At 46.3% G+C, this 20,823-nt stretch overlaps 1 protein-coding gene across 3 annotated transcripts in view; it reads right to left on the minus strand.

The window, feature by feature from the left end:
- Positions 1–2,081: 2,081 nt before the first annotated feature.
- Positions 2,082–20,823, minus strand: part of LOC115126016 (guanine nucleotide exchange factor VAV3-like) — a 208,889-nt gene continuing 190,147 nt past the window's right edge. For all 3 annotated transcript variants that reach the window (XM_065019257.1, XM_065019256.1, XM_065019255.1), the window contains exons 26-27: positions 3,583–3,734; positions 2,082–3,329 (exon numbers count right to left, since the gene is read on the minus strand). In XM_065019257.1, coding sequence (XP_064875329.1) covers positions 3,285–3,329; positions 3,583–3,734 — 197 coding nt within the window. In that variant the 3' untranslated portion in view covers positions 2,082–3,284. The remainder of the gene's footprint in view (positions 3,330–3,582; positions 3,735–20,823) is intronic.

Raw genomic sequence — 20,823 nt, forward strand, 5'->3', positions numbered from 1 at the left:
CCAATCTTCTCACATTAATCCCATTCTCCTGACATTAATCCCATTCTCCTAACATTAATTCCATTCTCCTAACATTAATCCCAATCTTCTCACATTAATCCCATTCTCCTGACATTAATCCTATTCTCCTAACATTAATCCCGTTCTCTTAACATTAATCCCGTTCTCTTAACATTAATCCCATTCTCCTAACATTAATCCCATTCTCCTAGCATTAATCCCATTCTCCTAACATTAATCCCATTCTTCTAACATTAAAACTATTCTTGTCTGTGGTAACTGCGGCATGATATATTATACTGCCTGTCTGAGTGGGTATTTGAGCGTCTGTAAAGTTATTATTCCCTTGCTAAATCTCTCTCATTAGAGGATTAACAAGGATAGAAAGAGAGTGAGAGAGATAAAGAGAGAGTGAAATACGGAGAAAGAGAGAGGAGGGGGAGAGGGTAGGAGGGGGACAGAAAGAGAGAGGAGGGGGAGAGGGGAGGAGGGGTATAGAAAGAGAGAGGAGGGGGACAGAAAGAGAGAGGAGGGGGAGAGGGGAGGAGGGGTATAGAGAGAGAGTGAGAGAGATAAAGAGAGACAGTGAAATACGGAGAAAGAGAGAGGAGGGGGAGAGGGTAGGAGGGGGACAGAAAGAGAGAGGGGGAGAGGGTGGAGGGGTATCGAGAGAGAGGAGGGGAGAGGGGAGGAGGGGTTTAGAAAGAGAGAGGAGGGGGAGAGGGGAGGAGGGGTTTAGAAAGAGAGAGGAGGAGGACAGAAAGAGAGAGGAGGGGGAGAGGGGAGGAGGGGTATAGAGAGAGAGGAGGGGGAGAGGGGAGGAGGAGGGGTATAGAAAGAGAGAGGAGGGGGAGTGGGGAGGAGGGGTATAGAGAGAGAGGAGGGGGAGAGGGGAGGAGGGGTATAGAGAGAGAGGAGGGGAGAGGGGAGGAGGGGTATAGGGAGAGAGGAGGGGAGAGGGGAGGAGGGTATAGAGAGAGAGAGGAGGGGGAGAGGGGAGGAGAGGTATAGAGAGAGAGAGGAGGGGGAGAGGGGAGGAGGGGTATAGAGAGAGAGGAGGGGGAGAGGGGAGGAGGGGTATAGAGAGAGAGAGGAGGGGAGAGGGGAGGAGGGGTATAGAGAGAGAGGGAGGGGGAGAGGGGAGGAGGGGTATAGAGAGAGAGAGGAGGGGGAGAGGGGAGGAGGGGTATAGAGAGAGAGGAGGGGGAGAGGGGAGGAGGGGTATAGAGAGAGAGGAGGGGGAGAGGGGAGGAGGGGTATAGAGAGAGAGGAGGGGAGAGGGGAGGAGGGGTATAGAGAGAGAGGAGGGGTATAGAGAGAGAGGAGGGGTATAGAGAGAGAGGAGGGGTATAGAGAGAGAGTGAGAGAGATAAAGAGAGACAGTGAAATAGAAAGAGAGTGTCCTCAAAGCTCATCACTAAAACTAAGGATCCTGGGACTAAACATCTCCCTCTGCAAATGTTTCCTGGACTTCCTGACAGGTCGCCCCCAGGTGGTGAGGGTAGGCAACAACACAACATACTCCCTGTTCACCCACGACTGCATGGCCAAGCACGACTCCAACACCATCATTGCGTTTGCTGATGACACAACAGTGGTAAGCCTGATCAACCGACAACGATGAGACAGCCTATAGGAAGGAGGTCAGAGACCTGGCAGTGTGGTGCCAGGACAACAACCTCTCGCTCAATGTAAGCAAGACTAAGGAGCTGATCGTGGACTAGAGGAAAAGGAGGGCCAAACAGTCCCCCATTAACATCAACGGGGCTGGTGTAACATCACCAACAAACTATCATGGTCCAAACACAGCAACAACACCACAATGCTTTTTCCCCCTCAAGAGACTGAAAAGATTTGGCATGGGTCCCCAGATCCTCAAAAAGTTATACAACTGCACCGTCGAGCGAATCCTGACCGGTTGCATCACCGCCTGGTATGGCAACTGCTTAGCAGCTGAAGGCAAGGCGCTACTGAGGGTAGTCCGTACAGCCCAGTTCATCTCTGGGGCCAGGCTTCCTGCCATCCGGGGTGCTCCGGAGTTCAGTCTAAGGCACTGAGGCAAGAGGCGTCAATACATTCCCTGTTTTTTTAACTTTAGTTTATTTAGTAAATTTTTCTTAACTCTATTTCTTGAACTGCATTGTGGGTTAAGGGCTTGTAAAGTAAACATTTCACAGTAAGGTCTACACATGTATTCGGCGCATGTGACAAATACATTTGGTTTGATTTGATTTGATAAGGAGAAAGAGAGCAGAGAGAGAGATATTATACAGGTATATAGACATAATATGACATTTGTAATGTCTTTATTCTTTTGGAACTTCTGTGAGTGTAATGTTTACTGTTTATTGTTTATTTCACTTCTTTATATTATCTACCTCACTTGCTTTGACAATGTTAACATATGTTTCCCATGCCAATAAAGCCCCCTTGAATTGAATTGAATTGAATTGAGAGAGAGTCGTAGGGTAGCATGGCATCACTAGCTTGTTCCCTCAGAAACCAGCCAGACCCCTATCAAATCAACACACAGCGACAGCCCCGTACCCAGCCTGCTGAACAGCTGGAGAGTTGAGAACATGGGGAGGCTAATAGCAAAGACAACACAACACCGTGAGGTTTGTAGGGGAGAATGTGTGTTGTGTTCAGTTATTGTAATCTGTGGGGAGTGGTTTGGGAGGTGTTTCATGACAGCTTTTCCAGCCGTGTGTGTGTGTGTGTGTGTGTGTGTGTGTGCGTGTGTGTGTGTGTGTATGGGGATGCCGCTGCATCAAGTCATCAATAATCACCAAGGTAAGTGGAACAGAGCAACACAGGCAAGGTCAGGACAGACAAAGCCCTGCCCTGTGTGGCAAATCCCTGCCTCCTCTCTCAGTCTCTTCTCTCGCTCTCTCTTTTCTCTTTCCCTTTAGACAGTCTTAGCTATGTCCTGAGTGGTGCAGATGGATGGATGGATGAACGGATGTGCAGCATTTAAGGGACAACCTGCAGTAGCTGAGTTAGGGGAGAGAGGTGGAAGTGAGGGAGAGAGGGATGGACGGAAGTAGGGATCTTGGTTCTGGCAAAGGTCCTTCCCATGCTGACAGTCAAGTCTGTTGAAGAGGCAGACCAGAGAGAACCAGTCACTATTCCATCGAGGAACCCTCTATTCTCCCAGGAGGATTCTGGGTCGTTATTGAGGCCACAGCCAATAGGAGGGTCAACCATAGAATGTCCAGTTCAGGCCGAACAGCCAACCGGTTCACTCTGTCTCCGTCTCTCTGTATTTTCCTTTTCTCCATGACTCATTCCTCTCCTTCCTCCACGTAGGTAGATGGAAACCAGCCCACCTGCAGAAGAAAATAAGAAAGGCAATGACAAATTAAAGGGGGAGTAGTGTGTATGGGTGTGTGGGGACTCATTCATGTATTGTATTTAACATTTAAAAAAACGTAAATATCACATTGCACTGTATGTTTGTGTGTTTGGTTGTTTTGTATGTGACTCTCTCTCTCCGACTCATATAAATATATATATATATAAATAACAGACAGGTGATTGACTGGAGAAACTGATTGGTGTCTGGGGGGGGGGGGCACTCACCCTGCCGTTGACCTCTCCCCTCCACCAGCCATTGGCTCCTGACTTGGTGTAGATCTTAACCACGTCTCCCTCCTGTAGAGACAGCTCTCTGGTGTCCCTGGAGCTGAAGTCATAGCGGGCTTTCGCCACACCTATCACCTTAGGGGTGAACACTGTGGAGAAAGAGAGAAGGGGGGAGTGGGAGAGAGCGAGAGAGAGTAAGAGAGGGAGAGAGAATTGGCGAGGGCACTAGAACAGTCTACAGCATCCGGACTCACCCAGCTAGAATCTGAAGTCAAATGTCTACTGTTTGCTGATGATCTGGTGCTTCTGTCCCCAACCAAGGAGGGCCTACAGCAGCACCTAGATATTCTGCACAGATTCTGCCAGACCTAGGCCCTGACAGTAAATCTCAGTAAGACAAAAATAACGGTGTTCCAAACGAGGTCCAGTCGCCAGGACCACAAATACAAATTCCATCTAGACACCATTACCCTAAAGCACACAAATAACTATACATACCTTGGCCTAAACATCAGTGCCACAGGTAACTTCCACAAATTTGTTAACAATCTGAAGGGCCTTCTAAGAAGGGCCTTCTATGCCATCAAAAGGAACGTGAAATTCAACATATCTGGGATCTGGCTAAAAATATTTGAATCAGTTATAGAACCCATTGCCCTTTATGGTTGTGAGGTCTGGGGTCCGCTCACCAACCAAGACTTCACAAAATGGGACAAACAACAAATTGAGACTGCATGCAGAATTCTGGTAAAATGTCCTCTGTGTACAACGTAAAACACCTACAGAGAGATGAACCTGGGAAAGAGCCCCCTAAGCAAGCTGGTCCTGGGGCTCTGTTCACAAACACAAACACACCCCACAGTGTGAGAAAAAAAAAGATAATTACTTGACACGTTGCAAAGAATTTAAAAAACACTGAGCAAACTAGAATTAGATTTGGCCCTAAACCGAGAGTACACAGAATACCTGACCACTGTGACTGACCCAAAATTATGGAAAACTTTGACTATGTACAGACTCAGTGAGCATAGCCTTGCTATTGAGAAAGGCCGACGTAGGCAGACATGGCTCTCAAGAGAAAACAGGCTATGTGCACACTGCCCACAAAATGAGGTGGAAACTGAGCTGCACTTCCTAACCTCCTGCCAAATGTATGACCATGTTAGAGACACATATTTCCCTCAGATTACACAGACCCATAAACTCCCATATCTACTGGGTGAAATTCCACTGTGTGCCATCACAGCAGCAAGATGTGTGACCTGTTGCCTCAAGAAAAGGGCATTGAAGAACAAACACCATTGAAAATACAACCCATATTTATGTTAATTTTGTTCCCCCTTTGTCCATGACATTTGAAATGTCTTTATTCACCCTTCTCTCTCTCTCTTCACCCCCTCTTTCTCTCTCTCTCTCTCTTCACCCCCTCTTTCTCTCTCTCTCTCTCTCTCTCTCTCTCTTCACCTCTCTGTCTCTCTCTCTGTCTATTTCTCTCTCTACCCCTCGCTCTCCCCATTCTCTCTCTCTCTTCACCCCCTCTTTCTCTCCCCTCTCTCTCTCTACCCCTCTCCCTCCCTCTCTCTACCCCTCTCCCTCTCCCTTTTCTGTCTCTCTCTGTCTATTTCTCTCTCTCTCTCTCTGTCTATTTCTCTCTCTACCCCTCTCTCCCTCCCCTTTCCCTCTCTCTCTCTTCACCCCCTCTTTCTCTCCCCTCTCCCTCTCTCTACCCCTCTCCCTCTCCCTTTTCTGTCTCTCTCTCTCTCTCTGTCTATTTCTCTCTCTACCCCTCTCTCTCTCCCCTTTCTCTCGCTCTCTATTTCTCTCTCTGTCTGTCTCTCTTTCTCTCACACACATGGATGTTATCCTCTCTTTCACTCCAGACAGTCTGAGGGAGATGTTGAGGCATGCACAATCACATCACTCCCTTTTCTCTCTTCTCTCTTATTCCAGCCCCATTTAAAGGAACGATTTGTGCAAAGCCGGGGCACATCCCGTCCAAATGAAGTGTCTGTTTTGATTGTGGCCTGGATTGTGCCAACAGCATAATCCACACTCATACGGGTGGCTGGTTTAATTATAAACTAGACCATTTGAAGGGAGGAACATTTGAAGGTTCCTTCAATCTGTCTCTTCTTGGATTCTGTGCAATCTTAAACTGACCATAAACTGTATCTTATTGGATGATAAATTATCTTACATTTACATTTAAGTCATTTAGCAGACGCTCTTATCCAGAGCGACTTACAAATTGGTGCTTTCACCTTATGACATCCAGTGGAACAGCCACTTTACAATAGTGCATCTAAGTCTTTTAAGGGGGTGAGAAGGATTACTTTATCCTATCCTAGGTATTCCTTAAAGAGGTGGGGTTTCAGGTGTCTCCGGAAGGTGGTGATTGACTCCGCTGTCCTGGCGTCGTGAGGGAGTTTGTTCCACCATTGGGGGGCCAGAGCAGCGAACAGTTTTGACTGGGCTGAGCGGGAACTGTACTTCCTCAGTGGTAGGGAGGCGAGCAGGCCAGAGGTGGATGAACGCAGTGCCCTTGTTTGGGTGTAGGGCCTGATCAGAGCCTGGAGGTACTGAGGTGCCGTTCCCCTCACAGCTCCGTAGGCAAGCACCATCTTCAACACACTACAGACTATGTTATCTTCAACACACTACAAACTGTTACCTTCAACACACTACAGACCACATTATCTTTAACAGACCACAGACTACGTTATCTTTAACAGACCACAGACTACGTTATCTTTAACAGACCACAGACTATGCTATCTTTAACAGATCAGAGACTACGTTATCTTTAACAGACCACAGACTACGTTATCTTTAACAGACCACAGACTACGTTATCACTAACAGACCACAGACTACGTTATCTTTAACAGACCACAGACTACGTTATCTTTAACAGACCACAGACTACGTTATCTTTAACAGACCACAGACTACGTTATCTTTAACAGACCACAAACTACGTTATCTTTAACAGACCACAGACTACGTTATCTTTAACAGACCACAAACTACGTTATCTTTAACAGACCATCTTTAACAGACCACAAACTACGTTATCTTTAACAGACCACAGACTACGTTATCTTTAACAGACCACAGACTACGTTATCTTTAACAGACCACAGACTACGTTATCTTTAACAGACCACAGACTACGTTATCTTTAACAGACCACAGACTACGTTATCTTTAACAGACCACAGACTACGTTATCTTTAACAGACCACAGACTACGTTATCTTTAACAGACCACAGACTACGTTATCTTTAACAGACCACAGACTACGTTATCTTTAACAGACCACAAACTACGTTATCTTTAACAGACCACAGACTACGTTATCTTTAACAGACCACAGACTATGTTATCTTTCACAGACCACAGACTACGTTATCTTTAACAGACCACAGACTACGTTATCTTTCACAGACCACATACTACGTTATCTTTAACAGACCACAGACTACGTTATCTTTAACAGACCACAGACTACGTTATCTTTAACAGACCACAGACTATGTTATCTTTCACAGACCACAGACTACGTTATCTTTAACAGACCACAGACTACGTTATCTTTAACAGACCACAGACTACGTTATCTTTAACAGACCACAGACTACGTTATCTTTAACAGACCACAGACTACGTTATCTTTAACAGACCACAGACTATGTTATCTTTCACAGACCAAAGACTATGTTATCTTTAACAGATTATAGACTACGTATAAAACAAATCCCGCCCCTCCAGGAACGTCTTCCTTCAAGCTAAGGATCCAGATCTCGTTCTGTGTGTGTGTTCATTTATGTACACCATTCTTTATTCTAACATAGCTGCTGCTCACACTCCCCCTCCCTTCATGTTTCTATCTTTACTCCTAGATCTTTACTCCTAGATCTTTACTCCAAGATCTTTACTCCTAGATCTTTACTCCTAGATCTTTACTCCTAGATCTTTACTCCTAGATCTTTACTCCTAGATCTTTACTCCTAGATCTTTACTCCTAGATCTTTACTCCTCTCTTCTGAACCCCTTATGATGTCTCTGCCTCTTATTTCTGAACAGCTGAACCTGCAGCCTGATTTTAACAAAGTTTGGACACACCTACTCATTCAAGGGTTTTTCTTTATTTGTTTTACTATTTTCTACATTGTAGAATAATAGTGAAGACATCAAAACTATGAAATAACATATATGGCATCGTATAGTAACCAACAAAGTGTTAAATCAAAATATATTTTAGATTCTTCAAAGTAGCCACCTTTTGCCTTGATGACAGTTTTGCACACTCTTGACATTCTCTCAACTAGTTTCATGAGGTGTGCCTTGTTAAGACAGGTGTGCCTTGTTAAGACAGGTGTGCCTTGTTAAGACAGGTGTGCCTTGTTAAGACAGGTGTGCCTTGTTAAAAGTTAATTTGTGTAATTTACACAAGTGAAGGGAGGAGGTGAGAGGAAGAGAGCGCATAGATGTGAGAAGGAATACAAAGTGGCTGCTATGAAAGTAATCTGTGTTTACGTGTGATCATGGGGTGTATTCATTTCACCGATTCTGTTGTAAAACTTTTCTTAAACATAAGCAAATAGAACTAAACTAGGATAAACATACCTGGATTTGTCCAATAGAAACTCTAATTTGCAACAGTTAGACTAATGATTACAATCTAGATCAGCTAGATGCAGGCAAGAGTTTGCAAGCCGGTTTTGAATGTGTCACTGTCTGTCACCTCAAATTTTACTCTCGACATGTATGCAATATGCTGTAGTAGAAATAAGGACATGCTCATGAGAAAAATAAATCATCCTCCCTCATCTTAAATGGCACCGACCGCCACTGTTCACTATATGTGCAAAAGTATGTGGACACCCCTTCAAATTAGTGGATTTGGCTATTTCAGCCACACCCGTTGCTGACAGGTGTATAAAATCGAGCACACAACCATGCAATCTCCATAGACAAACATTGGCAGTAGAATGGCCTTACTGAAGAGCTCAGTGGACTTTCAATGTGGCCCTGTCATAGGATGCCACCTTTTCAACAAGTCAGTTCGTAAAATTTCTGCCCTGCTAGACCTTCTCCGGTCAACTGTAAGTGCTGTTATTGTGAAGTGGAAATGTCTAGGAGCAACAATGGCTAAGCCATGAAGTGGTAGACCACACAAGCTCACAGAACGGGACCGCCGAGTGCTGAAGCGCGTAATATGTAAAAACAAAAATCATCTGTCCTCGGTTGGAACACTCACTACCAAGTCCCAAACTGCCTTTGGAAGCAACATCAGCACAAGAACTGTTCACCGGGAGCTTCATGAAATGGGTTTACATGGCTGAGCAGCTGCACACAAACCTAACATCACCATGTACATTGCCAAGCATCGGTTGGAGTGGTGTAAAGCTTTTGGATTCTGGAGTAGTGGAAAAGCATTCTCTGGAGTAATGAATTACTTTTCATTATCTGGCAGTCTGAGGGACACATCTGGGTTTGGCAGATGCCAGGAGAACGCTAACCGCCCGAATGCATAGCGCCAACTGTAAAGTTTGGTGGAGGAGGAATAACGGTCTGGGACTGTTTTTCATGGTTCAGGCCCCTTAGTTCCAGTGAAGGGAAATCTTAATACTACAGCATACAATGACATTGTTGATAATGCTGTGCATCTAACTTTGTGGCAACAGTTTGGGATATGCCTTTTCCTTTTTCAGCATGCACAAAGTGAGGTCCAGACAGAAATGGACCTGTTGAGGTCTTGTTAAGATCGGTGCGGTAGAACTTGACTGGCCTGCACAGAACCCTGGTCTGTGTAGCCTACAAACTTACACACAACTTTTCTAACTACTGCATTCCCTGTCTTAGTAATCATAAGGACAATTTAATGTTATTTTTTTAGGAGGGGAGTATGCTACCTGCAGCTATTTATGTTTTACACAAATACACTACATCACCAAAAGTATGTGGAAACCTGCTCATCGAACTTCTCATCCCAAAATCATAGGCATCAGTATGGGGTTGGTCCCCCCTTTGCTGCTATAACAGCCTCCATTCTTCTGGAAAGGCTTTCCACTAGATGTTGGAACATTTCTGCAGGGACTTGCTTCCATTCAGCATTAGTGAGGTCAGGCACTGATGTTGGAACATTTCTGTAGGGACTTGCTTCCATTCAGCATTAGTGAGGTCAGGCACTGATGTTGGAACATTTCTGCAGGGACTTGCTTCCATTCAGCATTAGTGAGGTCAGGCACTGATGTTGGAACATTTCTGCAGGGACTTGCTTCCATTCAGTATTAGTGAGGTCGGGCACTGATGTTGGGCGATTAAGCTTGTTTTGCAGTCGGCGTTCCTATTCATCCCAAAGTTGTTCAATGGGGTTGAGGCCAGGGTTCTGTGCAGGCCAGTCAAGTTCTACCGCACCGATCTTAACAAGACCTCAACAGGTCCATTTCTGTCTGGACCTCACTTTGTGCATGCTGAAAAAGGAAAAGGCATATCCCAAACTGTTGCCACAAAGTTAGATGCACAGCATTATCAACAATGTCATTGTATGCTGTAGTATTAAGATTTCCCTTCACTGGAACTAAGAGGCCTGAACCATCTTGTCAGATCGGGGATTTGAACTTGCAACCTTCCGGTTACTAGCCCAACGCTCTAACCACTAGGCTACACTGCCGCCCCTCCACTCTAACCACTAGGCTACACTGCCGCCCCTCCACTCTAACCACTAGGCTACACTGCCGCCCCTCCACTCTAACCACTAGGCTACACTGCCGCCCCTCCACTCTAACCACTAGGCTACCCTGCCGCCCCGATACATACCATACGAAATGTAGCATATCATACTAATTGGAGTGTCTCGGATCTACGTACAAAATATAACAAAATGCTCTGAGACAAAGTTGGCGTGTGTGAGAGAGAGAATGCCAGACAACCTCTGTCTGCTGCTGATGTGAAATACCTTGACTGAAATACCTGTCTGCCTGGCTGCCTGTGAGCTGCAGTCATGCACACAGTAAGATAACAAAGGAAAAAGACAGATACGGAGCTGGAGCTGGTTAGCTCTGCTGGGTACATGGCAGGTTTGGCCTGTAATACTACTGCTGTAGTGGAAAAATGCTTCACTGACCTGACAGCTTAAATAGGCTGATTTGATTGGTCTGCAAAGCTGTCTGTCAGAGTCACTGAGGTGTGATATGATAACCCAGTTAAGGTCAGTCTATTTGGCCCGCCTCATTGTCTTGTCACATGTAAAACGTCTTGGTGCTAACACACACATATGAAATAACACTATGATTGCTAACACACACATACAGAGTGTAACAAATATGCATGCAGGCATGTACACAAACACAAATATACCCACATAGAACCCCTGACCCCCCTGCACACACACACACACACACACCACACACACACACACACACTACACACACACACACACACACACACTACACTTACACACACACACACACTACACTTACACACACACACACTACACTTACACACACACACACTACACTTACAAACACGCACACTACACTTACACACACACTACACTTACACACACTACACTTACACACACACACACACACACACACACATACACTACACTTACAGACACACACACTACACTTACACACACACAAACACACAAACATTTCCAGCAAGATGGAGGGAGCGATGTGAGATGGTGAGATGGAGGGAGCGAGGTGAGATGGTGAGATGGAGGGAGCGAGGTGAGATGGTGAGATGGAGGGAGCGAGGTGAGATGGTGAGATGGAGGGAGCGAGGTGATATGGTGAGATGGAGGGAGCGAGGTGAGATGGTGAGATGGTGGGAGCGAGGTGAGATGGTGAGATGGAGGGAGCGAGGTGAGATGGTGAGATGGAGGGAGCGAGGTGAGATGGTGAGATGGAGGGAGCGAGGTGAGATGGTGAGATGGAGGGAGCGAGGTGAGATGGTGAGATGGAAGGCTGGGGGAGACGATGGAGGCAGTGGGAACTGTGATCTGGGACAAGACTAGACTCACTACGCATGCTAAGTAGTCAGTAGCAGGTAGGAGAGTGGGAGGAGGGAGCAGGTAGGGACTAGACTAGACTCACTACGCATGCTAAGTAGTCAGTAGCAGGTAGGAGAGTGGGAGGAGGGAGCAGGTAGGGACTAGACTCACTACGCATGCTAAGTAGTCAGAGCCCCACAATGAGAAGTGATGGAATAAGGAGACGTGGTACCCGACCAGAAAGGAGCAGAGGAGCGGGGAACAAAGCAGTAGCCCGCAGAAGTTACATAAGACAGCCCATAGAGCAATGGATCTATGGCAGAGGAGAGGAGAGGAGAGGAGAGGAGAGGAGAGGAGAGGAGAGGAGAGGAGAGGAGAGGAGAGGGAGAGGAGAGGAGAGGAGAGGAGAGGAGAGGAGAGGAGAGAGAGAGAGAGGAGAGGGCAGGTAGGGGAGAGGAAGGGAGGGAGCAGGTAGGGGAGAGGAAGGGGAGAAGAAGAGAGGGAGCAGAAGGGGAGAGGAAGGGAGGGAGCAGGTAGGGGAGAGGAAGGGATGGAGCAGGTAGGGGAGAGGAAGGGAGGGAGCAGGTAGGGGAGAGGCAGTTAGGGGAGAGGAAGGGAGGGAGAAGGTAGCTGAGAGGAAAGGAGGGAGCAGGTAGGAGAGCGGGGGAGGGAGCAGGTTGGAGAGTGTTGGGAGGGAGCAGGTGGGAGAGGAGGGAGTAGGTAGGGGAGCGGGGGAGGGAGTAGGTAGGAGAGAGGAGGGAGTAGGTAGGGGAGCGGGGGGAGGGAGCAGGTAGGAGAAAGGAGGGAGTAGGTAGGAGAGAGGAGGGAGTATGTAGGGGAGGGGGAGGGAGCAGGTAGGGGAGAGGAGGGAGTAGGTAGGAGAGCGGGAGGAGGGAGCAGGTAGGGGAGAGGAGGGAGTAGGTAGGGGAGGGGGAGGGAGCAGGTAGGAGAGCGGGAGGAGGGAGCAGGTAGGGGAGAGGAGGGAGTAGGTGGGGGGGACAGGTAGGAGAGCGGGAGGAGGGAGCAGGTAGGGGAGAGGAGGGAGTAGGTAGGGGAGGGGGAGGGAGGGAGCAGGTTGGAGAGCGGGGGAGGGAGCAGGTAGGGGGTTTGTTGGGAGGGAGCAGGTAGGAGAGCGGGGTAAGGAGCAGGTTGGAGAGTGTTGGGAGGGAGCAGGTAGGAGAGCGGGGGTAAGGAGCAGGTTGGAGAGTGTTGGGAGGGAGCAGGTAGGAGAGTGGGGGTAAGGAGCAGGTTGGAGAGTGTTGGGAGGAAGCAGGTTGGAGAGTGTTGGGAGGGAGCAGGTTGGAGAGTGTTGGGAGGGAGCAGATAGGAGAGCGGGGGGAGGGAGCAGGTTGGAGAGTGTTGGGAGGGAGCAGATAGGAGAGAGGAGGGCAAAGCAGAGGAGGGAGAAGGAGAGGAGAGAAAAGCATGTTTAATTAACACGCAGAAGCAGCATCAGGCCGTAGAAGAGTGCAGATTGAGAGATGAACACAGCCTCCGACCAGAAACCCAAACAACCGCAACAATCTGACTGAGTTGGTGAAAATGTACGTAATGATCCCTCCTTATAGAATGCCCTTTAGGTCCACTTCCTATTTCTAGTCTACGTTTTAGAAACCTCGGGGTGAGCACTGGAGTTGAAATCATGATTAGAAAATGTCCATTCCTTTTTAGAATGCAATGATATATTGGTTTATCGTTGATTAATTTAACATACACTCAATTCTTCAAATGCTGCTTCATATTTTATGAGCAACTGAATGGACGTTAGTGGTATTGAAATGGAATTTACCCAACTGTCCTCCACTATGTCCAGACTGTTTCTTTGTGTGTGTGTGCGAGTGTGCGTGTTTACCCCAAAACCCATGTCACCGTAAGGACCTGCTATCTGCTTTGGCCCTCATATGATGTCCCATCTGACCAGGAAGGTCCAGAGCAATACAACAGAGCTGATGTGAACCAGGCAATATAACAGCAACTCGCCCAAGCCTTCCCCTTTTCTCCTTCTCCCAAATCCTGTCAGCTGATGTTCTGAAAGAGCTGCAAAATCTGGACCCCTACAAATCAGCCGGGCCAGACAATCTGGACCCTTTCTTTCTAAAATGATCTACTGAAATTGTTGCAACCCCTATTACTAGCCTGTTCAACCTCTCTTTCGTGTCGTCTGAGATTCCCAAAGATTGGAAAGCAGCTGCGGTCATCCCCCACTTCGAAGGGGGACACACTCTTGACCCAAACTGCTACAGACCTATATCTATCCTACCCTGCCTTTCTAAGGTCTTCGAAAGCCAAGTCAACAAACAGATTACTGACCATTTCGAATCCCACCGTACCTTCTCCGCTATGCAATCTGGTTTCAGAGCTGGTCATGGGTGCACCTCAGCCACGCTCAAGGTTCTAAACGACATCATACCTGCCATCGATAAAAGACATTACTGTACAGCTGTATTCATCGACCTGGCCAAGGCTTTCGACTCTGTCAATCACCACATTCTTATTGGCAGACTCAACAGCCTTGGTTCCTCAAATGATTGCCTTGCCTGGTTCACCAACTACTTCTCAGACAGAGTTCAGTGTGTCAAATCGGAGGGCCTGTTGTCCGGACCTCTGGCAGGCTCTATGGGGGTGCCACAGGGTTCCATCCTCGGGCCGACCCTCTTCTCTGTATACATCAATGATATAACTCTTGCTGCTGGTGATTCTCTGATCCACCTCTATGCAGACGACACCATTCTGTATACTTCTGGCCCTTCTTTGGACACTGTGTTAACAACCTTCCAGACGAGCTTCAATGCCATACAACTCTCCTTCCATGGCCTCCAACTGCTCTTAAATGCAAGTAAAACTAAATGCATTCTCTTCAAACGATCGCTGCCTGCACCTTCCCGCCTGTCCAACATCACTACTCTGGACGGTTCTGACTTAGAATATGTGGACAACTACAAACACCTAGGTGTCTGGATAGACTGTAAACTCTCCTTCCAGACTCACATTAAGCATCTCCAATCCAAAATGAAATCTAGAATTAGCTTCCTATTTCGCAACAAAGCATCTTTCACTCATGCTGCCAAACATACCCTCGTAAAACTGACTATCCTACCAATCCTTGACTTCTGCGATGTCATTTATAAAAATAGCCGCTGGATGCAGTCCATCCATTTTGTTACCAAAGTCCCATATACTACCCACCACTGCGACCTGTACGCTCTCGTTGGCTGGCCCTCGCTTCATACTCGTCGCCAAACCCACTGGCTCCAGGTCATCTATAAGTCTTTGCTAGGTAAAGTCACAATCGTTTAAAGATGGATTGGACCAAGGTGTTGCGTGGTAGGCGTACATTTTTATTTATTTATTTTAAATGACACCGAAAAAACAACAAAATACAAAAACTAGCGTAAAGCTACATGCAGAAAGCGACACAAACAAGATCCCAAAATCAAAGGTGGGAAAAAGGGCTGCCTAAGTATGATCCCCAATCAGAGACAACGATAAACAGCTGCCTCTGATTGGGAACCATACTAGGCCAACAAAGAAATAGAAACATAGATTTGCCCACCCAAGTCACACCCTGACCTAACAAATAGAGAATAAAAAAGGCTCTCTAAGGTCAGGGCGTGACACCCACCTTATCTGTTCACTGATCACCATAGCAGCACCCACCCGTAGCACGCGCTCCAGCAGGTATATTTCACTGGTCACCCCCAAAGCCAATTCCTCTTCCGCCGCCTTTCCTTCCAGTTCTCTGCTGCCAATGACTGTAACGAACTGCACAAATCACTGAAGCTGGAGATTCAAATCTCCCCTCACTAGCTTTAAGCACCGGTTGTCAGAGCAGCTCACAGATCACTGCACCTGTACATAGCCCATCTGTAAATAGCCCATCCATCTACCTCATCCCCATACTGTTATTTATTTGATTTATTTTGCTCCTTTGCAGTATCTCTACTTGCACACTCATCTTCTGCACATCTATCACTCCAGTGTTTAATTGCTATATTGTAATTATTTCTCCACTATGGCCTATTTATTGCCTTACCTCCCTTATCCTACCTCATTTGCAGACAGTGTATATATACTTTTTCTATTGTATTATTGACTGTATGTTTGTTTATTCCATGTATAACTCTGTGTTGTTGTTTGTGTCGCACTGTTTTGCTTTATCTTGGCCATGTCGCAGTTGTAAATGAGAACTTGTTCTCAACTAGCCGACCTGGTTGAATAAAAGTGAAATAAAACATTTAAAAAATAGATCACGGCTTTCAGCCAATCAGCATTCAGGGCTCCAACCACCCAGTTTATATATATATATAAACTGGCTAGTTACTAATGAGGAGAACCTGGATTCACACGAACCCTGTCAACCTGTGATATCAAGGGGAGGAAGATCAGAGGAGAAATCTGATGAGCATTTTAATATCTCTCTACTCTGTCGGATATATGTTTCCATACAACCCCATACTGTTTTCTCCGAGGAGCTAACTACCACTAGACACATATCATGCAGGTAACTCAATATACTTTAAAATGGCTAAAACCAAATCAAAACGGTGTATGAATGATAATGGACCTACATTCATATAGTCTATTGACTGTCCAGCTCACTAATAATCACTGCAGTCAGGGAGCATCAGAAATGCCTGTTTATTGTGTGAACACTTTGACGGCAAGGAAATATAACACATTGTTGTTGTAGTCCGAATGCTATCGACATCCCTACTCTAGAGGGTTGACTATGTTGTGAAAGTAGGAACCAGGAGGGATTCTTCTCAGATATGTAGATATGCATAGAGTCAGGTCCAAAATGGAAGATAACCACGCATTAGCATTTCAGCCACGCATTAGCATTTCAGCCAAGCATTAGCATTTCAGCCATGCATTAGCATTTCAGCCAAGCATTAGCATTTCAGCCAAGCATTAGCATTTCAGCCATGCATTAGCATTTCAGCCATGCATTAGCATTTCAGCCACTGAAATGACTGACTGACTGACTGTATTTATCAGAGTGAGACTGGCAGCAGCTTCTGACTGACTGTATTTATCAGAGTGAGACTGGCAGCAGCGTCTGACTGACTGACTGTATTTATCAGAGTGAGACTGGCAGCAGCTTCTGAGTGACTGACTGTATTTATCAGAGTGAGACTGGCAGCAGCGTCTGACTGACTGACTGTATTTATCAGAGTGAGACTGGCAGCAGCATCTGACTGACTGTATTTATCAGAGTGAGACTGGCAGCAGCTTCTGACTGACTGTATTTATCAGAGTGAGACTGGCAGCAGCATCTGACTGACTGTATTCATCAGAGTTAGACTGGCAGCAGCGTCTGACTGACTGACTGTATTTATCAGAGTGAGACTGGCAGCAGCATCTGACTGACTGACTGTATTCATCAGAGTGAGACTGGCAGCAGCTTCTGACTGACTGTATTTATCAGAGTGTGACTGGCAGCAGCATCTGACTGACTGACTGTATTCATCAGAGTGAGACTGGCAGCAGCATCTGACTGACTGACTGACTGACTGTATTCATCAGAGTGAGACTGGCAGTAGCTTCTGACTGACTGACTGTATTTATCAGAGTGAGACTGGCAGTAGCTTCTGACTGACTGACTGTATTCATCAGAGTGAGACTGGCAGCAGCTTCTGACTGACTGTATTTATCAGAGTGTGACTGGCAGCAGCATCTGACTGACTGACTGTATTCATCAGAGTGAGACTGGCAGCAGCATCTGACTGACTGACTGACTGACTGTATTCATCAGAGTGAGACTGGCAGTAGCTTCTGACTGACTGACTGTATTTATCAGAGTGAGACTGGCAGCAGCTTCTGACTGACTGTATTTATCAGAGTGTGACTGGCAGCAGCATCTCACTGACTGACTGTATTCATCAGAGTGAGACTGGCAGCAGCATCTGACTGACTGTATCCATCAGCCTTTCCTTTCTGTGCTTATCTCCCCACTTGCAAAACAACCTTCAGCAAACCCTGGGAGATGTTTTTGTGCTTTTCACACGGTGCTACAGTGAAATCTAATCTCCGCACTGGTTGAGGCACCAGGTGTACTGCCGGCATCGGCTCGGCGTTTAACCCCTTGCTCACCACTGGGATCCAGGATCCAACATGCCTCTTCTCCTCTGTCTCTGTTGTCTTTTATTCATGGTGTAACAGCAACACCTCTCCCCATGTAGACCTGTCATCTAGACCATGTAGACCTGTCATCTAGACCATGTAGACCTGTCATATAGACCTGTCATCTAGACCATGTAGACCTGTCATCTAGACCATGTAGACCTGTCATCTAGACCATGTAGACCTGTCATTTAAACCTGTCATCTAGACCATGTAGACCTTTCATCTAGACCATGTAGACCTGTCATCTAGACCATGTAGACCTGTCATCTAGACCATGTAGACCTGTCATCTAGACCTGTCATCTAGACCATGTAGACCTGTCATCTAGACCTGTCATCTAGACCATGTAGACCAGTCATCTAGACCTGTCATCTAGACCATGTAGACCTGTCATCTAGACCTGTCATCTAGACCATGTAGACCTGTCATCTAGACCACGTAGACCTGTTATCTAGACCATGTAGACCTGTCATCTAGACCATGTAGACCTGTCATCTAGACCTGTCATCTAGACCATGTAGACCTGTCATCTAGACCTGTCATCTACACCATGTAGACCTGTCATCTACACCATGTAGACCTGTCATCTAGACCATGTAGACCTGTCATCTAGACCTGTCATCTAGACCTGTTATCTAGACCATGTAGACCTGTCATCTAGACCATTAGACCTGTTATCTAGACCATGTAGACCTGTCATCTAGACCTGTCATCTAGACCTGTTATCTAGACCATGTAGACCTGTCATCTAGACCATGTAGAACTGTCATCTAGACCATGTAGACCTGTCATCTAGACCATGTAGACCTGTCATCTAGACCATCTAGACCTGTCATCTAGACCATCTAGACCTGTCATCTAGACCTGTCATCTAGACCATGTAGACCTGTCATCTAGATCTGTCATCTAGACCATCTAGACCTGTCATCTAGACCATCTAGACCTGTCATCTAGACCATCTAGATCTGTCATCTAGACCATCTAGACCTGTCATCTAGACCATCTAGACCTGTCATCTCTTGACTAGACATAAAACATTACAGCAGTATTGTCATTCAAATTGTGTCACTGTGTCATGCTAAAATAAAGACCATCTAGACCATGTAGACCTGTCATCTAGACCATGTAGACCTGTCATCTAGACCTGTCATCTAGACCATGTAGACCTGTCATCTAGACCATGTAGACCTGTCATCTAGACCTGTCATCTAGACCATGTAGACCTGTCATTTAAACCTGTCATCTAGACCATGTAGACCTTTCATCTAGACCATGTAGACCTGTCATCTAGACCATGTAGACCTGTCATCTAGACCATGTAGACCTGTCATCTAGACCTGTCATCTAGACCATGTAGACCTGTCATCCTGACCTGTCATCTAGACCATGTAGACCTGTCATCTAGACCTGTCATCTAGACCATGTAGACCTGTCATCTAGACCATGTAGACCTGTTATCTAGACCATGTAGACCTGTCATCTAGACCATGTAGACCTGTCATCTAGACCTGTCATCTAGACCATGTAGACCTGTCATCTAGACCATGTAGACCTGTCATCTAGACCTGTCATCTAGACCTGTTATCTAGACCATGTAGACCTGTCATCTAGACCATTAGACCTGTCATCTAGACCATGTAGACCTGTCATCTAGACCTGTCATCTAGACCTGTTATCTAGACCATGTAGACCTGTCATCTAGATCTGTCATCTAGACCATCTAGACCTGTCATCTAGACCATCTAGACCTGTCATCTAGACCATCTAGATCTGTCATCTAGACCATCTAGACCTGTCATCTAGACCATCTAGACCTGTCATCTCTTGACTAGACATAAAACATTACAGCAGTATTGTTATTCAAATTGTGTCACTGTGTCATGCTAAAATAAAGACCATCTAGACCATGTAGACCTGTCATCTAGACCATGTAGACCTGTCATCTAGACCTGTCATCTAGACCTGTCATCTAGACCATGTAGACCTGTCATCTAGACCATGTAGAGCTGTCATCTAGACCTGTCATCTAGACCATGTAGACCTGTCATTTAAACCTGTCATCTAGACCATGTAGACCTTTCATCTAGACCATGTAGACCTGTCATCTAGACCATGTAGACCTGTCATCTAGACCATGTAGACCTGTCATCTAGACCTGTCATCTAGACCATGTAGACCTGTCATCTAGACCTGTCATCTAGACCATGTAGACCTGTCATCCTGACCTGTCATCTAGACCATGTAGACCTGTCATCTAGACCTGTCATCTAGACCATGTAGACCTGTCATCTAGACCATGTAGACCTGTCATCTAGACCATGTAGACCTGTTATCTAGACCATGTAGACCTGTCATCTAGACCATGTAGACCTGTCATCTAGACCTGTCATCTAGACCATGTAGACCTGTCATCTAGACCATGTAGACCTGTCATCTAGACCTGTCATCTACACCATGTAGACCTGTCATCTAGACCATGTAGACCTGTCATCTAGACCATGTAGACCTGTTATCTAGACCATGTAGACCTGTCATCTAGACCATTAGACCTGTCATCTAGACCATGTAGACCTGTCATCTAGACCTGTCATCTAGACCATGTAGACCTGTCATCTAGACCATGTAGACCTGTCATCTAGACCTGTCATCTAGACCATGTAGACCTGTCATCTAGACCATGTAGACCTGTCATCTAGACCTGTCATCTAGACCATGTAGACCTGTCATCTAGACCATTAGACCTGTCATCTAGACCATATAGACCTGTCATCTAGACCTGTCATCTAGACCTGTTATCTAGACCATGTAGACCTGTCATCTAGACCATGTAGAACTGTCATCTAGACCATGTAGACCTGTCATCTAGACCATGTAGACCTGTCATCTAGACCATCTAGACCTGTCATCTAGACCATCTAGACCTGTCATCTAGACCTGTCATCTAGACCATGTAGACCTGTCATCTAGATCTGTCATCTAGACCATCTAGACCTGTCATCTAGACCATCTAGACCTGTCATCTAGACCATCTAGATCTGTCATCTAGACCATCTAGACCTGTCATCTAGACCATCTAGACCTGTCATCTCTTGACTAGACATAAAAC

The sequence above is a fragment of the Oncorhynchus nerka genome, linkage group LG6 (genome assembly GCF_034236695.1).
Source record: "Oncorhynchus nerka isolate Pitt River linkage group LG6, Oner_Uvic_2.0, whole genome shotgun sequence".
NCBI classification, from domain to species: Eukaryota; Metazoa; Chordata; class Actinopteri; order Salmoniformes; family Salmonidae; genus Oncorhynchus; species Oncorhynchus nerka.